At 45.7% G+C, this 18,427-nt stretch overlaps 1 protein-coding gene across 1 annotated transcript in view; it reads left to right on the top strand.

The window, feature by feature from the left end:
* Positions 1-256: 256 nt before the first annotated feature.
* SEC13 (SEC13 homolog, nuclear pore and COPII coat complex component) overlaps positions 257-18,427 on the top strand; it is a 39,770-nt gene continuing 21,599 nt past the window's right edge. The window contains exons 1-3 of the mRNA XM_008152034.3: positions 257-364; positions 3,059-3,103; positions 5,264-5,379. Coding sequence (XP_008150256.1) covers positions 362-364; positions 3,059-3,103; positions 5,264-5,379 — 164 coding nt within the window. The 5' untranslated portion in view covers positions 257-361. The remainder of the gene's footprint in view (positions 365-3,058; positions 3,104-5,263; positions 5,380-18,427) is intronic.

Raw genomic sequence — 18,427 nt, forward strand, 5'->3', positions numbered from 1 at the left:
AGGCCCGTTGCACCCAGAATCCCAGGTAAACAGGTGAAGCTGTAGTTAGGAATCTCTTCTATCACGTAAGGATCTCGGGGGGCGGAGGGGGCAGGGTTGGCCAGGAGAGAAGACCGGCTAGAGCTTCAGATACCTAAAGCCTTGGAAACTCTGTGGGTATCGCGCGTTCCTCACGTAAAGGGGAGGGGCCCAGAGGAGGGTGCGGCGCTGCAGCACGGAACCCTTGTGCGAGCAGAGCGCGTTGCTGCCCGGAGGCTCCTGCGCTACAACCCCGCCGGCCGGCCCGGCGCCGGAAGTGAGCTGTAGGAGCCGCCGCCGGGAGCTGCCACGTCCGAGGCTGGGAGCCACCGCCGCTGCAGCCATGGTGAGTGTTGTGGCCCGGGACGCCGAACGGGGTTCCCGCCTGGTCTGACCGTCCCCCGCCGACCGCGCTGAGGTTCAAGCTCCAGGCCCGGGCCGTTCAGCTCCCTTCCACCGCTTAGAGGTGGGGGAACCTCCGGCCCTGTCTCTCGGCACCTTTCGCGGGGAGAGGCCCGGAACTCTGCCGGCCGCGCCTTTCGCTCTTTCCTTTCCTTCTCTTTCCCCAACAATGGAAAACAAAACCAGGAACATTGTAGGAACTACCGTACCATTAGTAAATGCCAAGCATTGTTCATAATCTCAGCCTTCTAACAGTCCTTACGGTAAAGTAGGTGCTGTTACCGACACTTTACTCAGAGCGGGGAGGTGGCAGAGCTGAGATCCTAACCCTCTTCACCATTCCTTAGTGATGTGTGTGGAAGGGGCTAGGGGCAGGGCCCCCAGGTATAATGGGCACTTGAAGAAACGTGTAAGGATGAGCTAAGTCTCTGAGGGCAGGGCCTCAGTTTTTCAAACCTGGGGAATCGTACGTTCACTCCACACTTCCTCGCTGAGTGAATGACTGAATGGGAACTAATGGATAAAAGCATCTGGCCTGAGCCTGGCACAGAGTGGGGGTTCAGTAAACCAGTGCTCTCAGGAACACGCGTGTGCCGGGAGGTTTTAGGAAACCTGGGTGAGCCCAGATGTCAGGACTTTGGGTTTAATTTTTGCTCTGCACGGGGGCTAGGTTTAAATTGCTCATCTTAGCCTCTGATTCTTCAGCTGAGAATTGGCAATTCCTGTGCTCTGACAGACAGTTCTTTCTAATTAAATTTTTAACGCACTGATTCTGAAGAGCTGATACGTTTTGAGAGCTGCCGCTTTCTTCTTAACAAGGGCCAAAACACGTTAGGTTCTCCAAAGCAGCGGTCACCAACCTTTCGGACCTCACGGACCACTGGTTGGCGACCGCTGCTCCAAAGCACTTGGTTCTCCAATTCTGGCTGGTGGTGACACAATTGTTAAAATAAATGCTGGTTAGCCCTGGCCAGTGTCGTCAGCTCGCACACCAAAGGGTTGTGGGTTCAATCCCGGTCAAGGGCAAGTACCAGGGTTGCAGGTTGGATCCTCAGCCCCAGTTAGGGTGCGTGTCTCTCTTCTCTCCCCCTCTCCTCCTCTCCCCCCTCTCTCCTCTTCTCTCCCTCCCTCTCTCCACCCGTTCCCTTCCACTCTCTCTAAAAAATCAATAGAAAAAAATATCCTCTGATGAGGATTAACAAATAAAAAATAAATGCTGGTTATCTCTTAAGATCCTTTGGTGACCTGATATGAAACTACTAGTAAACTTTCTTCCTGGCTTTACTTAGTCCTCAGGCATTAATTTAGGGAATTCAGGGTGACAACTACTTTATGTTCTAGATAGGCAGCCTAATGGGTTGGGATGCTTTGTGGGCTGGGAGTTAGCAGGTGGAGCTCTTTTCCCAGCTCCACTTTTAACTAGCTCTGACACTTTAGTAAGTTCTTTCCTCTGGGTTTCTTCAGCTCCCTTAGTCTGTCAGACAACTCTAATTAACTGTGCCTTTCATCCTTCCCAGGGCACATGTGAAAGCACTTGGTGACCTGGCTAGCTTGGCCCACAAAGGAGATTTCTTCTTATCTTGCTTGCTTGCCTTTGCGGACCTGGGGGCCCACTTTTTAGGGAGTCTAGAATTTGAATTTGATGAGAGAGCCTGTGCTTACTTGGTGGTACCTTTTGAACTGCTCTGCAGCCATCCTCTTCCAGTGTCCACCTTTCTGAAAAGTAAAGCCAGATTTTATGCTTGCAGGGTTTGTGCTGGAAAAAGATGAAATGGGGGAAATGCTAAGAAATATCAGTTCCGAACTGAAACCTTTTCAGTCATTTTCTCTCCCACGAGTTTTAAGAGAGTAGTGGTTGAGCAAAGTAAAACTATTTGTTTTTGTTCTTATACTTATTCGTTCAGCAAATAGTGCCTGAGTTCCTTCTGGTTGCAAAGCACTTTGCTGGATGATTTGAGAGGATTCAAAACTGCACACAACACAGACCCTAACTCCAGGTAGCATGCCTTCTAGTTGAGAGAAGAAACAGCATAAAGTGTTGTAGGCATTTTAGTGCTGAAGATATTCAGAGGAGTACAGCCAGGGGGGCTCTGGGAATCTTCGAGAAGGCGGGCATAATTTGATCTGAACCTCGAAGAATGGGTAGAAGGGTGATGACTGTGGCAGCTGTGTTCCAGACCTACAAGCTGCTCATTACTCCCTCAGGGTCTCTCTTCCCCCTCACAGGTAGCCAAGACTATTTGCATCTCCCCTCTTTGCTCATGGTATGCCCTCTGCTTGGACTGTACTTTGATTTCCTGTGCCACCTGGCAAATTCCTTATCATTTAAGTCCCAGTTTGTGTCCAGCACCCCCAGCCCTTCAGGTGCTATAGCACTTGTAAACCACTTCTAAAGTATGTATCTTGCTGTGTTAGGATTACTTGTTTGCAAGCTTGTCAGGGGCAAGAAGCACCTCTTATCTGTATCTCCAGTTCCTGGCATAGTGCTTGGCAAAAAGAAGGTACTGGATTGAATGTTTACTGAATGAGTGAATGAATGAACAAATGCAGTTAACTTTAGAAATGATTGGTGGGTTTAATAAGATGATTGCATTCTAAATGCCGCCAGTTCATTTACCAATGATATCTCTGGTTCTAGGTGTCAGTAATTAACACTGTGGACACCTCCCATGAGGACATGATTGTAAGTATTCTTTCAGCCCTCCCTCACGGGAGGGATCTGGGCATTTCTGTGGGAGGGAAGCACTCATGAATCCAGTGTGGCTTTGCAGCCTTTGCCAGTCAGACTGTAGCCTCAGGGATATAGTCAGTCTCCCAGCAATGCCCTCTCAATTAGCAGTGCTGTGGCAGTCTGGTCACTCTGGTGGGAGGAACCTGGGACTGGTTTGTCACTCAAGGCCTTCAGTCTTCTGACCAACAAAGTAACCGGGTCTGGGATGTAGACTGAATAGGTACAGAGATTGACAACAGTCTTCCCACCTGTCTTTCTCCTGCTGTCACTTCTTAGCCCCATTGAAAAGGGGGTTAAAAGAAAAGAGAGTAGGAAGATGACTCAATATGAAGGCAGGGGGCAGGCTTGGCAAAAGCCCAAGACAGAGCCAGGTAGAACCACCACAGACAGAGCTGCCAGACAAGGACCTTTGGACCAGAAGTCATTAACTCAGGGTGTTTCCTGAGACAAACACAGGGCTCAGTATAAGACAACAGGGCTATGGGAGAAGGTTCAGAGGTTAAAGTCTTCCACAGCAAAGATGCAGACTCTGTTTCATGCAGGGTCAAGCAGTCCAGGCAGCCTTTGAGCAAGACCCAGGTCAGCTTACAGCATTTCCTCCCAGGGTTCCTGCCCACCAGTGGTTCCTTTGGGCCTTCTCATAGTTGTCTATGTTCCCTGTGGTCTAGCTCTAAGATCACACCTCCTTGGAGATAGTATGGCACCATCAGAATGAAGATCCAATCTGAGACTCCTTAGCCAATCTCGGCTCTTCTGAGCCAGACTTGATTTCCTCATGGTTAAAATGGGAAAAATAATGAATGTGATACCTGCTTGTGTGGGTTCGATTTGAGGAACAGATAAGGCAAAATAGTAATGACTAATGTCTGCATGCTCACTGAGTGTCAGATTCCATGCTAAATACTTTCATAACAACCCTTGAAGTAGCCCCACTTAAAGATAAGGAAACTGAGGTTCAAGGAGACTAGGTAATTTTCCCAAGGTTGTACAAAAGATAAGCTGAGGAGATAGGATTTAAATCTCTTAGGTACTGTGCCCTACTTTCTCCCAAAGTGTGTGATAGCACTCTCCAGGAGAAGTGCTTCAGAAGTACATTTACAAAGAAGATCTGTCTTAACACCTGCACTGCCTTCCAAGAAGTCAAGACCAGGACTAGTAGAGAGGATTGACTTCCAAAGAAGAATCAGGAAGTTTTCTCTTAAGTAGGGAGGCAAGGAGAGAAGGTTGAAGCACATGGACTGATTGCTTCTGTTGAAAGGGTATAATTGTTCCTGATGACCACAAGAGTGGCAGCTAATAGTTCTTGAAATCCACAAGGTGGGATAGCTGAAGAAAGTGCCATCTGTTGGAATAGGAAGGGCCAGCAAACAGTGGGGCAGCAGGCGTAGTGACTCAGAGGAGTCATTGCCCCAGATGGACAAGTAGCTGTGGGCAGAGGTTCTGGATAGCCAGTCAACATCTTGGAAGTCCATTTATCAGAGGTTGGACGAGTGACATTTAAGGCGTATGTGGACAGTCTGGGGTGCTAGGCACACTACTAGAAAGAAAGAAAAAAAAAAAGGCCAAGCGGAAACCCAGGAACAAAGGTCCACAATGGATCCAGGGCCATGGATGGAGGAAGGAGCTCAGTGTCTGAATAGAACCCTGTGTCTAGGCCCGATGTGCATCATGGAGTACCTGGTTTGGGTCTACAGGCAGGCAAAGGCCTGCTCCTTTGGGTCAGCATTAGCCCTTGGTTCTGGGCTGAGTTGAACTCCAGGTGTTGTCCCCAGTAGCTCACAGCCTCAAAAACACAGTGGGGGCTGAGGAAGAAGGAGGCTAGGCCAGCTTTTTTTCTCCCATACCCAACCTGCAGAACAGGATGAGAAAGGGCTCCCCATATATATAAAGGGTCTACAAGTAGCTGGGTATAGTTTGTCTTGTCCCATTAGGAAAGATATTGTATGTCAGAGAAGTGAGATTGTTGACATGCTATCTTCCTGCCCGATAGTGATGATTCTTTGAGGTTAGATTACTTTCAGGTAGATTCTGGTCCAAACTAGATTCTCTGTCCTGGTGACTGGCCCCCACCCACCCAGCCTGCAGGCTTCCTGAGCTTTCCTCCCTTTGCAGCATGATGCCCAGATGGACTACTATGGCACCCGCCTGGCAACTTGCTCATCAGACAGGTCCGTCAAAATCTTTGATGTACGCAACGGAGGGCAGATCCTCATCGCAGACCTCAGGGGGTGAGTGCAGCCAACCGTGGGCAAGGACTGACAATGATTGGGCTTTCCAGGGAGGGCAGGAAAGCCCGAGAGCCAGAGCAGAGCAGCCCCGCAGTGCAGTTAGCAGAGAGGACACTCGGGTCCCAGCCAGCCTGCTGCCCTCAGTAGGCATCCTGAGCTGATGGATCCAGGAGTGAATCCAGCTCTGCTACCCATGTACTCACTAGAAGATCTTGGACAAGAGTCAGTTTATCTGGTAGCCTTCACCCACTCACCCTCAAAATGGGCTGATGCTACCTGCTCCCAGACTCCCAGCAAGCCTTCAGTAGCTACAGCTACTTCTGAATGTGAGAAACTTCCTTTTTTGTTTACCCAGCATGACTTAAGTATCACTGAAAGGTGGTAATGTAAGAATGTAATGGTGAGTATATAAATCCTGTAATTCTGCCTGTTTGTCCACAACAGGTATCTATACTAATAAAAGGGTAATATGCTAATTAGACCGGACATCTTCCGGGTGTCCTTCTAGACCAGTGATGGCGAACCTATGACACGCGTGTCAGCACTGACACACATAGCCATTTCTGATGACACGCGGCCGCGGAGGCAGCCGCATGCCGAGGATGAAACATTTGCTGCTCCTGAAGATGAAACATTTGTGAAATAATGTTTTTTCCTCAAAGTGACACACTACCTGAGTTATGCTCAGTTTTTTGGCGAAGTTTGACACACCAAGCTCAAAAAGTTGCCCATCACTGTTCTAGACAAAGCCATGGTGGTGGGGGCCGAGGCAGAGGTGGTTAGGAGCAATCAGGCCAGCATGGGGGGAGCAGTTTGGGGGCAATCAGGTCGGCAGTGGGGAGAAGTTAGGGGGCGATCAGGCCAGCAGGCAGAATGGTTAGGGGTGATCAGGCAGGCAGGCAGGCAGGCAGTGGTTAGGAGCCAGCAGTCCCAGATTGCAAGAGGGATGTCCCCCAAGGGGTCCTGGATGGGAGAGGGTGCAGGCCGTGCTGAGGGACAACCCTCCCCTCCCCCGTGCATGAATTTTGTGCACGCAGCCTCTAGTCCTACCTAATAATAGACAAATATGCAAATTGACTGCACCTTCGCTACGCCCAAGCCACGTCCACCAACCAATCAGGACGATTATGCAAATTACCCCAACAAAGATGGCAGCTAATTTGCATATCAAGACAGCATAGAAAGAAGCCAAGAGCTGCAGAAGGGAGCAAAGCTGCGGAAAAGCAAGCAAGCCGGGGGGGGGGGGGGGGGGCGGGAGAGAAGGGAGGAGCGGAGGCAGGGCCGGGGCGAAGGAAGGAGAGCAGGCGGGCTGGTGGAGAAGGCGGGGCAGGGGAGAAGGGAGGAGCAGAGGCGGGGCCAGGGGAGAAGGAAGAAGAGCGGGCGGGCTGGCGGAGAAGGGAGAAAAGCAGGGGGGCTGGTGGAGAAGGTGGGGCGGGGGACAAGGGAGGAGAGCAGGCAGGGTGGGGTAGAGTGCAGCAGGAAACCCTATTGCAGGATTTTTCCTGCAACGGGAACGCTAGTTAGTTTATATTTACAAATGTTTACCCTTCCTCCCCACTGAGATTCTTGAGATCCTGGTTGTCATTTTTATGGCCACATCGCTATTGCTTTCACTCGGTTCACTGCCTTTCAGATAAATGGGGGTTTTTAACCTGGATCCCATGGATCTCCAAGGGTTCCATGAATAGAATTCAGGGGTTGGTGAACTGGGGCAGGAGGGAATCATCATCTTTATTTTCAGTGACTGATATTTAGCATTTCCTTCCATGATGGATGTAGGCTGGAAGTCACAGTAGTATTCACAGTACCTATGTTACCAGTGCAAGTCAGATATTTTCATATCACATTATAGTTGTACCTATCTCAAAATAGCGGTTGCTAGACCTGCACACATGTCACTGTATCATAATTTGTTCTTTAATGTTTTCATAACTATATTTCAATGTAATTGGGTTTCTTGTCTAATCCTAGCTCTATGTATTTGATCCATTGTTCTAAGAAGGGACCATAACCTTCACCAGACTGTATAAGAGAATTTAAAAACCCCTGACAAGTAGGTGCTCAGTACATGCTAGATAACTGAATTAAAGAAGACACAACTTAGGAGCCATTTGGGGAGACATTCCCTTCTTCCTGAGTGTCCAGAAAAAAGTGACTGAGGAGGCAAATGCCACTTTTTCTGTGCAGCAGCCCCTGGCTGAGCAGAGAGCTCCTGGGGTGATGCCTGGCTGCCAGCCTGACAGAGGGGGTCGCATCAGCTGCCACTCAGTCCTTTCTGCTGTTTTTCTTATTCTCAAAAGATGTGAAATATTGGAGGGATAAATTCAGACCTCCATTATTTTTTTGCCTTGGTTAAATCTTTGCTAAGTGTAGGATATTTGAACCTACTGAGTTTTATTAGCAGCTCCTTTGTAAGGCCTGGGGATGTGCTATTGTTCCAGCCAGAGGAGGAGGAGACTTTGAGTGCCTACAGACTTGGGGTGAAGGAGTAAACAGGGACAGCAGTACTAAGTGCCCGTAACCAGGGTACATACCCTTGACCGGAATTGAACCTGGGACCTTGAGTGTGGGGCTTTTTCTTGTACCAAGAAAGCTCTTTATGTGAATTATTATAAATACTAGAGGCCCGGTGCACGAAATTCGTGCACGGAGGGGGGTTGTCCCTCAGCCCAGCCTGTACCCTCTCCAATCTCGGACCCCTCGAGGGATGTCCGACTGCCCGTTTAGGCCCGATCCCAGGGATCGGGCCTAAACGGGCAGTCGGACATCCCTCTCATAATCCAGGACTGCTGGCTCCCAACTGCTTGCCTGCCTGCCTTCCTGATTGCCCCTAACTGCTTCTGCCTGCCAGCCTGATCACCCCCTAATCACTCCTATGCCAGCCTGTTTGCCCCCAACTTCCCTCCTCTGCTGGCCTGGTCACCCCTAACTGCCCTCTCCTGCAGGGTTGATCACCTCCAACTGCCCTTCCTTGCAGGCCTGATCCCTCTCAACTGCCCTCCCTTGCAAGCCTGGTCCCTCTCAACTGCCCTCCCTTGCAGGCAGGGTGCCTCCCAACTGCCTTCTCCTGCTGGCCATCTTGTGGTGGCCATCTTGTGTCCACATGGGGGCAGGATCTTTGACCACATGGGGGCAGCTATATTGTGTGTTGCAGTGATGATCAATCTGCATAGTTCTCTTTTATTAGATAGGATAGAGGCCTGGTACAGGGGTGGGGGCCAGCTGGTTTGCCCTGAAGGGTGTCCCTGATCAGGGTGGGGTTCCCTTGGGGCGTGGGGCGGCCTGAGCGAGGGGCCTGTGGTGGTTTGCAGGTGGGCCACGCCCCCTGGGATGCAAGCGGAGACCCTGGTATCTGGAATTTATTTTCCTTTTACAACTGAAACTTTGTAGCCTGGAGCAGACCCAAGCCTGGGGCTCCCTCCGAGGCCCGAATCCATTTGTGTTGGGGTTATAATTGAAACTTTGTTGCCTTAAGCGGGTGGGCCGAGCCAGGGTGTGCGGAAAGCTTTGCTACCCCTGTTGCTGGCGGCAACCCTGGCCTGCTCTCTCAAGCTCCATTCTGCCGCCATTTGTTTGAATTTGTTTACCTTCTATAATTGAAACTTTGTAGCTTGAGTGGAGGCTTAGGCCTGCAACGGCTGGCAGAAAGCTTGGCTTCCTCTGTTACCTAGGGAACCTTGCTCTCTGTGTCTGTAGCCATCTTGGTTTGGGTTAATTTGCATACTCACTCTGATTGGATTGTGGGCGTGGCTTGTGGGCGTGGCTTCCGGGTGTGTCGAAGGTATGGTCAATTTGCATATTTGTCTATTATTAGATTAGATTTCCCTCATGCCCAGCCTATGAAAGAGGTCTTGTTGATCTCTCCATTAAGAGACTAAGCCAGCCCTAACCAGTTTGGCTCAGTGGCTAGAGCATCGGCCTGCGGACTCAAGGGTCCCAGGTTCAATTCCAGTCAAGGGTATGTACCCTGGTTGCAGGCACATCCCCCAGTGGGAGGTGTGCAGGAGGCAGCTGATCGATGTTTCTCTCATCGATGTTTCTAACTCTCTATCCCTCTCCCTTCCTCTCTGTAAAAAAAAAAAAAAATCAATAAAATATATTTTTTTAAAAAGAGAGACTAAGCCATAGAGAGATGATTCTTGCCTAAAGTAAAGCAGCTGGTGAGTGGAGAGTGGGTGTGAGAGAACCTGGCCCTGTAAGCCAAGCATGTCAAACTCAAAGGCTAACACAGGCCAAATAAGGTTTAAGTTGATGTGGGCCACAAAAAGACAAAAGCTTCAATTTTCATAGAAACATAGGTTTATTTTGATAGAGACACGCTGAATACAAAGAGCTGAAATAAATGAGTAATAGTTAACATAAAATAATAAAACATTTAATAAAAATATTTTTTCTTCAACATTAACTTACCAGACACTGAATAACTGTACAAATAAGTGTAATGCAAATAAGCGTATTTTTCTCTTTTTGTTGTTTTGTTTTTTAATTTTATTTTAATGTTTAAAGTATTACATATAATAGTACATATATCTCCTTTTTTTTCCCCATTGACCTTCCCCCAGCCTCCCCTACCACCTGTCCCATGCCCTCATCCTTGTGTCCATTGGTTGTGCTTATACGCATGCATACAAGTCCTTCGGTTGATCTCTTCCCCCGCTCTCCAACACTCCCCAGCCTTCCCACTGTAATTTGACAGTCTGTTTGATGCTTTACTGCCTCTGTATCTATCTTTTTGTTCATCAGGTTATAATGTTCTTTATTTTCCATAAATGAGTGAGATCATGTGGTATTTTTCTTTCATTGCCTGGCTTATTTCACTTAGCATAATGCTCGCCAGTTCCATCCATGCTGTTGCAAATGGTAAGAATTCCTTCTTTTTTTACAGCAGCGTAGTATTCCATTGTGTAGATGTACCATAGTTTTCTAATACACTCATCTGCTGATGGGCATTTAGGCTGTTTCCAAATATTAGCTATTGTAAATTGTGCTGCTATGAACATAAGGGTGCATATATCCTTTCTGATTGGTGTTTCTAGGTTCTTGGGATATATTCCTAGAAGTGGGATCACTGGGTCAAATGGGAGTTCCCTTTTTAGTTTTTTGAGGAAAGTCCATACTGTTCTCCCCAGTGGCTGCACCAGTCTGCATTCCCACCAGCAGTGCACGAAGGTTCCTTTTTCTCCGCATCCTCACCAGCACTTGTCTGTTTGTTGATTTGTTGATGATAGCCATTCTGACAGGTGTGAGATGGTAACACATTGTCGTTTTGATTTGCATCTCTCAGATAATTAGTGACTTTGAGCATGTTTTCATATGTCTCTTGGCCTTCCTTCTGTCTTCTTTCGAAAAGTATCTATTTAGGTCCGTTGCCCATTTTTTTATTGGATCATTTATCCTCCTTTTATTAAGTTGTATGAGTTCCCTGTAAATGTTGGAGATTAAACCTTTATCAGTGATAACATTTGCAAATAAGTTCTCCCATACAGTGGGCTTTCTTGTTGTTTTGTTTCTTTTGCTGTGCAAAAGCTTTTTATTTTGTTGTAGTCCCATTTGTTTATTTTCTCTTTAGATTCCATTGCCCTAGGAGCGGTATCGGTGAAGAAATTGCTTCGGCATATGTCTGAAATTTCTCTGCCTGTGGATTTCTCTAGTATTTTTATGGTTTCCTGTCTTATGTTTAAGTCCTTTATCCATTTTGAGTTTTATTTTTGTGTATGGTGTAAGTTGGTGGTCTAGTTTCATTTTTTTGCATGTATCTGTCCAATTTTCCCAGCACCATTTATTGAAGAGACTGTCTTGACTCCATTGTATGTTCATACCTCCTTTGTCAAATATTAATTGAGCATAGTGGTTTGGGTCGATATCTGGGTTCTCTATTCCATTGGTCTATATGTCTGTGCTTGTGCTAGTACCAGGCTGTTTTGAGAACAGTGGCTTTGTAATACAGCTTGAAATCTGGTACTGAGATCCCTCCTACTTTGTTCTTCTTTCTCAGGATTGCTGTGGCTATTCAGGGTCTTTTTTAATTCCAGATGAATTTTTGGAGAGTTCTTTCTAGGTCTGTGAAATATGCCATTGGTATTTAGTGCATTGAATCTATAGATTGCTTTGGGTAGTATGGACATTTTTATGATGTTGATTCTACCAATACATGAACATGGTATGTTCTTCCATCTGTTTATGTCTTCCTCTATCTCTTTTTTCAGTGTCCTGTAGTTTTCCGCGTATAGGTCTTTTACCTCCTTATTTAAGTTTATTCCTAGGTTTCTTAATTTTTTTGGTGTGATGGTAAAAGGGATTGCTTTTTTAGTCTCTCTCTCTGTAAGTTCACACTTTTGGTGTATAGAAATGCCATAGATTTCTTGGCGTTAATTTTGTATCCTGCTACATTGCCGAATTCATTTATTAAGTCTAATAATTTTTTGATGGAGTTTTTAGGGTTTTTTATGTACAATATCATGTCATCTGTGAATAAGGACAGTTTTACTTCTTTTCCAATTTGGATGCCTTTTATTTCCTCTTCTTGTCTAATTGCAATGGCTAATACTTCAGTACTATGTCGAACAGGAGTGGTGAGAGTGGGCATCCCTGTCTTGTTCCTGTTGTTAGGGGAAATGGTTTTAGGTTTTGCCCATTGAGTATGATGTTGGCTGTGGGTTTGTCATATATGGCTTTTATTATGTTGAGGTATGATCCTTCTATTCCTACCTTGCTGAGAGTTTTTATCAACAATGGGTGTTGGATTTTGTCAAATGCTTTTTCTGCATCAATTGATATGACTATGTGGTTTTTATCTCTCAATTTGTTTATGTGATGTATCACGTTTATTGATTTGCATATATTGTACCATCCTTGCATCCCTGGGATAAATCCTATTTGGTCATGGTGTATGATCTTTCTGATGTACTGCTGAATCCGATTTGCTAGAATTTTGTTGAGGATTTTGGCATCTATGTTCATGAGAGAGATTGGCCTGTAATTCTCTTTCATTGTGTTGTCTTTATCTGGTTTTGGTATTAGGGTGATGCTGGCTTCATAGAATGAGCTTGGAAGTGTTCCTTCCTCTTGAATTTTTTGGAATAGTCTGAGGAGGATAGGTTTAGTTCTTCCTTGAATGTTTGGTAAAACTCTCCTGTGAAGCCAACTGGCCCCAGGCTTTTGTTTGCTGGAAGCTTTTTGATGACTGCTTCAATTTCTTCCATAGTTACTGGCCTATTGAGATGTTTAGATTCTTCCTGATTGAGTTTTGGAAGGTTGTATTTTTCTAGGAATATGTCCATTTCCTCCAGGTTGTCCAGTTTGTTGGAATAGAGTTGTTCGTAGTATTTTTTAACAATCCTTTGTATTTCTGTGGGTTCTGTTGTTATTTCTCCTCTTTCATTTCTGATTTTGTTTATTTGGGTCCTCTCTCTTTGCTTCTTGGTGAGCCTGGCTAGAGGTTCATCAATCTTGTTTATCCTTTCAAAGAACCAGCTCTTGATTTTGTTGATCTTTTGTATTGTTTTTTTTTTTTTGGTCTCTATGTCATTTATCTCTGCTCTGATCTTTATTATTTCTTTCCTTCTGCTTACGCTGTGCTTTTCTTGTTGCTCTTTTACTAACTCTTTGAGTTGTAGGGTTAGGTGACTTATTACCATTGTTTCTTGTTTTTTGCAGTAGGCTTGTAGAGCTATGAACTTCCCTCTCAAGACTGCTTTCGCTGTGTCCCATAGATTTTGGATTGTCGTGTTTTCATTGTCATTTGTTGCCATGATGCTTTTTTATTTCTTCTTTGATCTCTCTGGTAACCCAGTCATTGTTTAATAGCATGCTATTTAGTCTCCAGGTGTTTGATTTTTTTTTGTTTGTTTTTATTGTAGTTGATTTCTAGTTTTGTGCCATTTTGATCTGAGAAGATGCTTGATATGATTTCTATCTTCTTGAATTTGAAGAGACTTTGCCTCTGACCCAATATATGGTCTATCTTTGAAAATGACCCATGTGCACTTGAGAAGAATGTATATTCTGTGGCTTTGGGGTGAAATGTTCTGAAGATGTCAATTAATTCCATCTGGTCTAGTGAGTCATTTAGGATTAATGTTTCTTTGCTGATTTTTTTGTTTAGAGGATTTGTCCAATGGTGATAGTGGGGTATTAAAGTACCCTACTATGACTGTATTGATATCCTCCAGGAGTTTTTTTATGTATTTGCGTGCTCCTGTATTGGGTGCATATATGTTTACCAGAGTTATTTCTTCTTGTTAGATTGTTCCCTTTAGTGTTATGAAGTGGCCTTCCTTATATCTTGTTATGTCCTTCACTTTGAGATCTAATTTGTCAGATACAAGTATTGCTACCACAGCTTTTTTTTTTTTTTCCATTTCCATTCACATGAAAACCCTTTTTTCATCCCTTCACCATCATCAGTCTATGTGCGTCTTTTTTTCTGAGGTGGGTTTCCTGTAGACAGCAGATATATAGATCATGTTTTCTTATCCACTCAGTTACCCTATGTCTTTTGATTGGGGCATTTAATCCATTTACATTTAAAGTTGTTGATAGGTACTTGTTTGTCACCATTTTTATTCTTTACGCCTGTGTTCCTTCTTTGCTTCCTATTTCTTCTTTTTACAGCAGACCCTTTAGCATTTCTTGCATTGCTGGTTTGGTGGTAATAAACTCCCTTAGTCCTTTTTTGTCTGTGAAGCTCCTGACTTTCCCCTCAATTTTGATTGATAGCCTTGCTGGGTACAGTATTCTTGGATTCAGACCCTTCCTTTGCATGACTTTGTATATTTCATTCCATTCCCTTCTGGCCTGCTGTGTTTCTGTTGAGAAATCAGTCGCTAGTCTGATGGGGGATCCTTTGTAGGTAACTTTCTGTTTCTCTCTGGCCGCTTTTAAGATTCTTACTTTGTCTTTGGTGTTTGCCAATTTAATTATAATGTGCTTTGGCATTGGTCTTTTGGGGTTCATTTTGTTTGGGACTCTGTGAGCTTCTTGGATTTGTGTGGGGTTTTTTTCTTCCCTGTATCAGGGAAGTTTTCTGTCATTTCTTTAAACAGGTTTTCTATTCCTTGCTCAGTTTCCTCTCCTTCTGCACCCCTATTATGTGGATGTTCTTTCATTTCATGTTGTCCCAAAGTTCCCTTAGGCTCTCCTCCTGCTTTTTAATTTTTTTTTCTAAAAGCTGCTCTATCTTGTCTTCTAGCTTACTGGTGCGGTCCTCTGCTTCTTCTAGTCTACTGTTGATGCTTTCTATTTTGTTCTTTATAGCAGCAATATCATTTTTCATTTCTTCTTTGGTTCTTCTTCATTTCCTCTTGGTTCTTACACATATTGTTGAATTTGTCTTCCATTCTTTTCAGCGACCTTATGACCATTTCTCTGAATTCTTTCTCTGACAGGTTTCTTGCCTCCATTTTATTTACTTCCTTTTCTGGTGATGCCTGCTTTTCTTTCATATGCGGGCTGTTTCTTTGTCTCCCCATGATCTCTCTTTTCTGGGTGTCTGGTCATGTAGTTCTCTCTCTCCTGCGTTGATTTAAAGGCACAAAATACAACACAACAAGGCACTGAACACAAATGTATTCACGATACGAATAACCCCAAATAAAGGTGACCACCAGAGAAAAGCAAATTAGGGGATAAGAAAGAAAGAAGAAGAGGGGGGAAAAAAAGGAGTGCAAAAATGAAATTGGGAAAAGGAAAAAAAAAGTAAGAGAGAAAAAAAGAAAATAAGAAAGAAAAGGGGAAAAAACTATTTATATGGGGAGAAAACTCCAATAGAACAGCCACTAATCCCAACAAATGCCAGCAACAAATACCTAGAGATGAATGCAAACTACAAACAACAACTAATATCAAGCAAGGCGAGGGAAAACAAGCAAAAAACAAAAAAAGAAAAAGAAAAACAATCTCACAAACAAGCATAAAACAAAAACAATATAATCAACAATCAAGCAAACAACAGCAAAAGGACAGAGAGAGAAAAAAATTTGGATAGTGAAGAAAGAGAAGAGAGAGGTGTGTATGGACTTGGAGCAGGGGATTGGAAATTAGATATATAAGTAGGGTGAAATTTTAACAGGGGTAAAAAGAAGGAATAGGGAAAATCTAAAGCAGGAATAGGATAAGAGAAACAGGACAACCAAAGGGGAAAAGTGAGGAAGAGAGTGTTGGCTAAAGGTAAAGTTGAGATAGAGTAAAATGATGCTAAAGGAAAGATGAAAATAGAATGTAGAACACTGATTCCAAAGTAAAATAAAGAGAAAATAAAATGATACTTTTTAAAAATAAAAGGTAAAATGGTAGTAGTAGTAATACTGATTAAAAATAAAAATGTAATAATTAAAAAGGTAAAATCAAGTGAGGAAAAAAAGAAAAAAATTTAGTTTCTTAAGTAAAAGATGAAAAAAAAAATAAAAATGTGCAGTAGTGAAGGTCATTCACTTCCTCTACTGTTCTGTTTGACATGCCTGTTTCCTAGTCAGGACAGTATTGAAGTTCCCTGCGTTCCACCGCTCCTCAGCGTTGTAGGCCACAGTCCTGATTTTCAAGCAGGCAATACGTCTTTATTTCTTACTAGCATTCCCGTTGCAGGAAAAATCCTGCAATAGGGTTTCCTGCTGCACTCTACCCCACCCCGCCTGCTCTACTCCCTTGTCCCCCACCCCGCCTTCGCCAGCCCCCCCTGCTTTTCTCCCTTCTCCACCAGCCCGCCCGCTCTCCTTTCTTCTCCCCTGGCCCCGCCTCCGCTCCTCCCTTCTCCCCCACCCTGCCTTCTCCGCCAGCCCCCCTGCTTTTCTCCCTTCTCCGCCAGCCCGCCCGCTCTCCTTCCTTTTCCCCCGGCCCCGCCTCCGCTCCTCCCTTCTCCCCCGCCCTGCCTTCTCTGCCAGCCCCCCTGCTTTTCTCCCTTCTCCGCCAGCCCGCCCGCTCTCCTTCCTTTTCCCCTGGCCCCGCCTCCGCTCCTCCCTTCTCCCCCGCCCCGCCTTCTCCACCAGCCCACCCGCTGTCCTTCTTTTTCCCCCCAGCACCGCCTCCACTCCCCCGCCCCGCCTTCTCCGCCAGCCTGCCTCCTTCCTTCGCCCCCGGCTTGCTTGCTTCTCTGCAGCTTTGCTCCCTTCTGCAGCTCTTGGCTTCTTTCTACACTGTCTTGATATGCAAATTAGCCACCATCTTTGTTGGGGTGATTTGCATGCTCATCCTGATTGGTTGGTGGGCGTGGCTTGGGCGTAGCGAAGGTGTGGTCAATTTGCATATTTGTCTATTATTAGGTAGGATACTCCTTTATTTGTGTTTACAAAAGAGTCAATTTGTGATTCAACCCCTGGGTGGCAGTGTTTCTGGATTGACCTCCGGGTCCATAGGTCCTCTCTAGCTAGTGTTTAGATTTTGTTTTCCCTGTGGCACTTAATACCGGTTTGGGGGAATGGGCTGCCCCAGAGCTGGTTCTCTGATCATTATTCCCCGTTCTGATCCCCAGGTTCCACACAAAAAACTTGCCCCTGCAGTCTCTTAGAGTGTCCCCGATTGGGTGATCCTATGTATTGGGCTTAGTAATCAAAAGCAAGGATTTAAAGATTAAAAACAGGTGCTCCGGCGCAAGTCTGTGCAGTCCTTTTTCCCCTTGGATCTAGGCAGCCAGCACACTGTTAAAATTCTTAGGCTGTCCTTTTGCGCCCAGTTCAGCTATGGGTTGCTTTTTAGAGTTCCCTTCTGCTAGCAGCCGTGCAGATCCCCTTCCACATTCGTGGATCACTCCAGCCCCAACGGCCGCGGGTTTTTCTGGGCGCAGACTTCCCTAGATCCCCAGCTCCCGCCGTGCACGTTTTTCTCTCTTGCCCGGACCTCATCTTATCCCAGGCAAAATCGGACCTTTCTGTGAGGAGGTGCAGAGTTCCTCCGAATCCGCGTGCTCACACCACTTGAGGACCGGTGTTCCTGGGTTCACAGCTGTTCGCTGGGTGCCATAGTTGTAGATTCCCGGGATTTTCAGGCTTCCGATAACATCCACTCTCCCCTTAAAGATGGCGCAGTCACCGCGCCAAAGCCAGTCGCTCCGGGAGGGATCCCAGCAGCAGTGGAGGCTGCCCGGTCAGGGGAACCCCATCGGGCAATCCCCCACAGTCCCCTGGAGTATAGCTGTCCCTCAACTCACCAACAAACACTCCCCGTCCAACCACACACTCTCCCTTTGTTCTCTCACTCACACACTGTCTTGCAGTCTGCCTTCCCGTCGGCGGCCATCTTCCTTGAGGCCTATTTTTGTTGTTCTCCAAAAGTGAAATATTTCCTGTTACACACACCAAACAAGTCAGTACAAGACTAATGAGTGGCAGTCGGCTGCTAAAATATTCGCTGCTAGTATTAGTGGAGAGAAATGGTGCACCTATGCATAAGGCACATAAGGGAAATGAATGCAACACGATTATAGTAATCAGTCATTAGCGAACGTTGTGGTTTGTTATTAATAATTATGTATAACAGGATATTGTAAAAATTAAGTCACTAAATTTTTATTAAAACGTTTCTTACATGCTGTTATATTGGCTGGACCGCAAAAATATTTGTTATGGGCCGCTTAGTTTGACATGCTTGCTGTAAGCGGAGCTACCTCTCATGTGCTGGATGCCCACCTCTCCCTGAACCCAGAGATGGCCCCGGCACCAAGCCTGGCACAGGATACATGCTCAGATGATACTTAACATGTGAACATACAAAGATCAGAAGATAAGAGACGTGCTTTTTGAGCAAATTTTTTAAAAGAGTAGCGGAAAACACCAAAACAAAACAGATACTGCCGCCTCAAGAAGTTGACCGTTTGGGAGGATAAATGATTCACTTTACAGATACTTAGTACTTGTGGCTGCAAAACCTAGATTGATCAGTGACTCTGCTGATGACAATAGGTATTGGAGAAGTGAGGGTTCTGCTGGGTCGGGACAGAGAGGCTAACTAGAGTCCTGCCTCACTTTCGGCGCCTCTCTAATCCTAGCCTGTTTGGCTCAGTGGATAGAACGTGGGCCCATGGACTGGAAGGGTCCCGGGTTCGATTCCGGTCAAGGGC

The sequence above is a fragment of the Eptesicus fuscus genome, chromosome 18, assembly GCF_027574615.1.
Source record: "Eptesicus fuscus isolate TK198812 chromosome 18, DD_ASM_mEF_20220401, whole genome shotgun sequence".
Classification (NCBI taxonomy): Eukaryota; Metazoa; Chordata; class Mammalia; order Chiroptera; family Vespertilionidae; genus Eptesicus; species Eptesicus fuscus.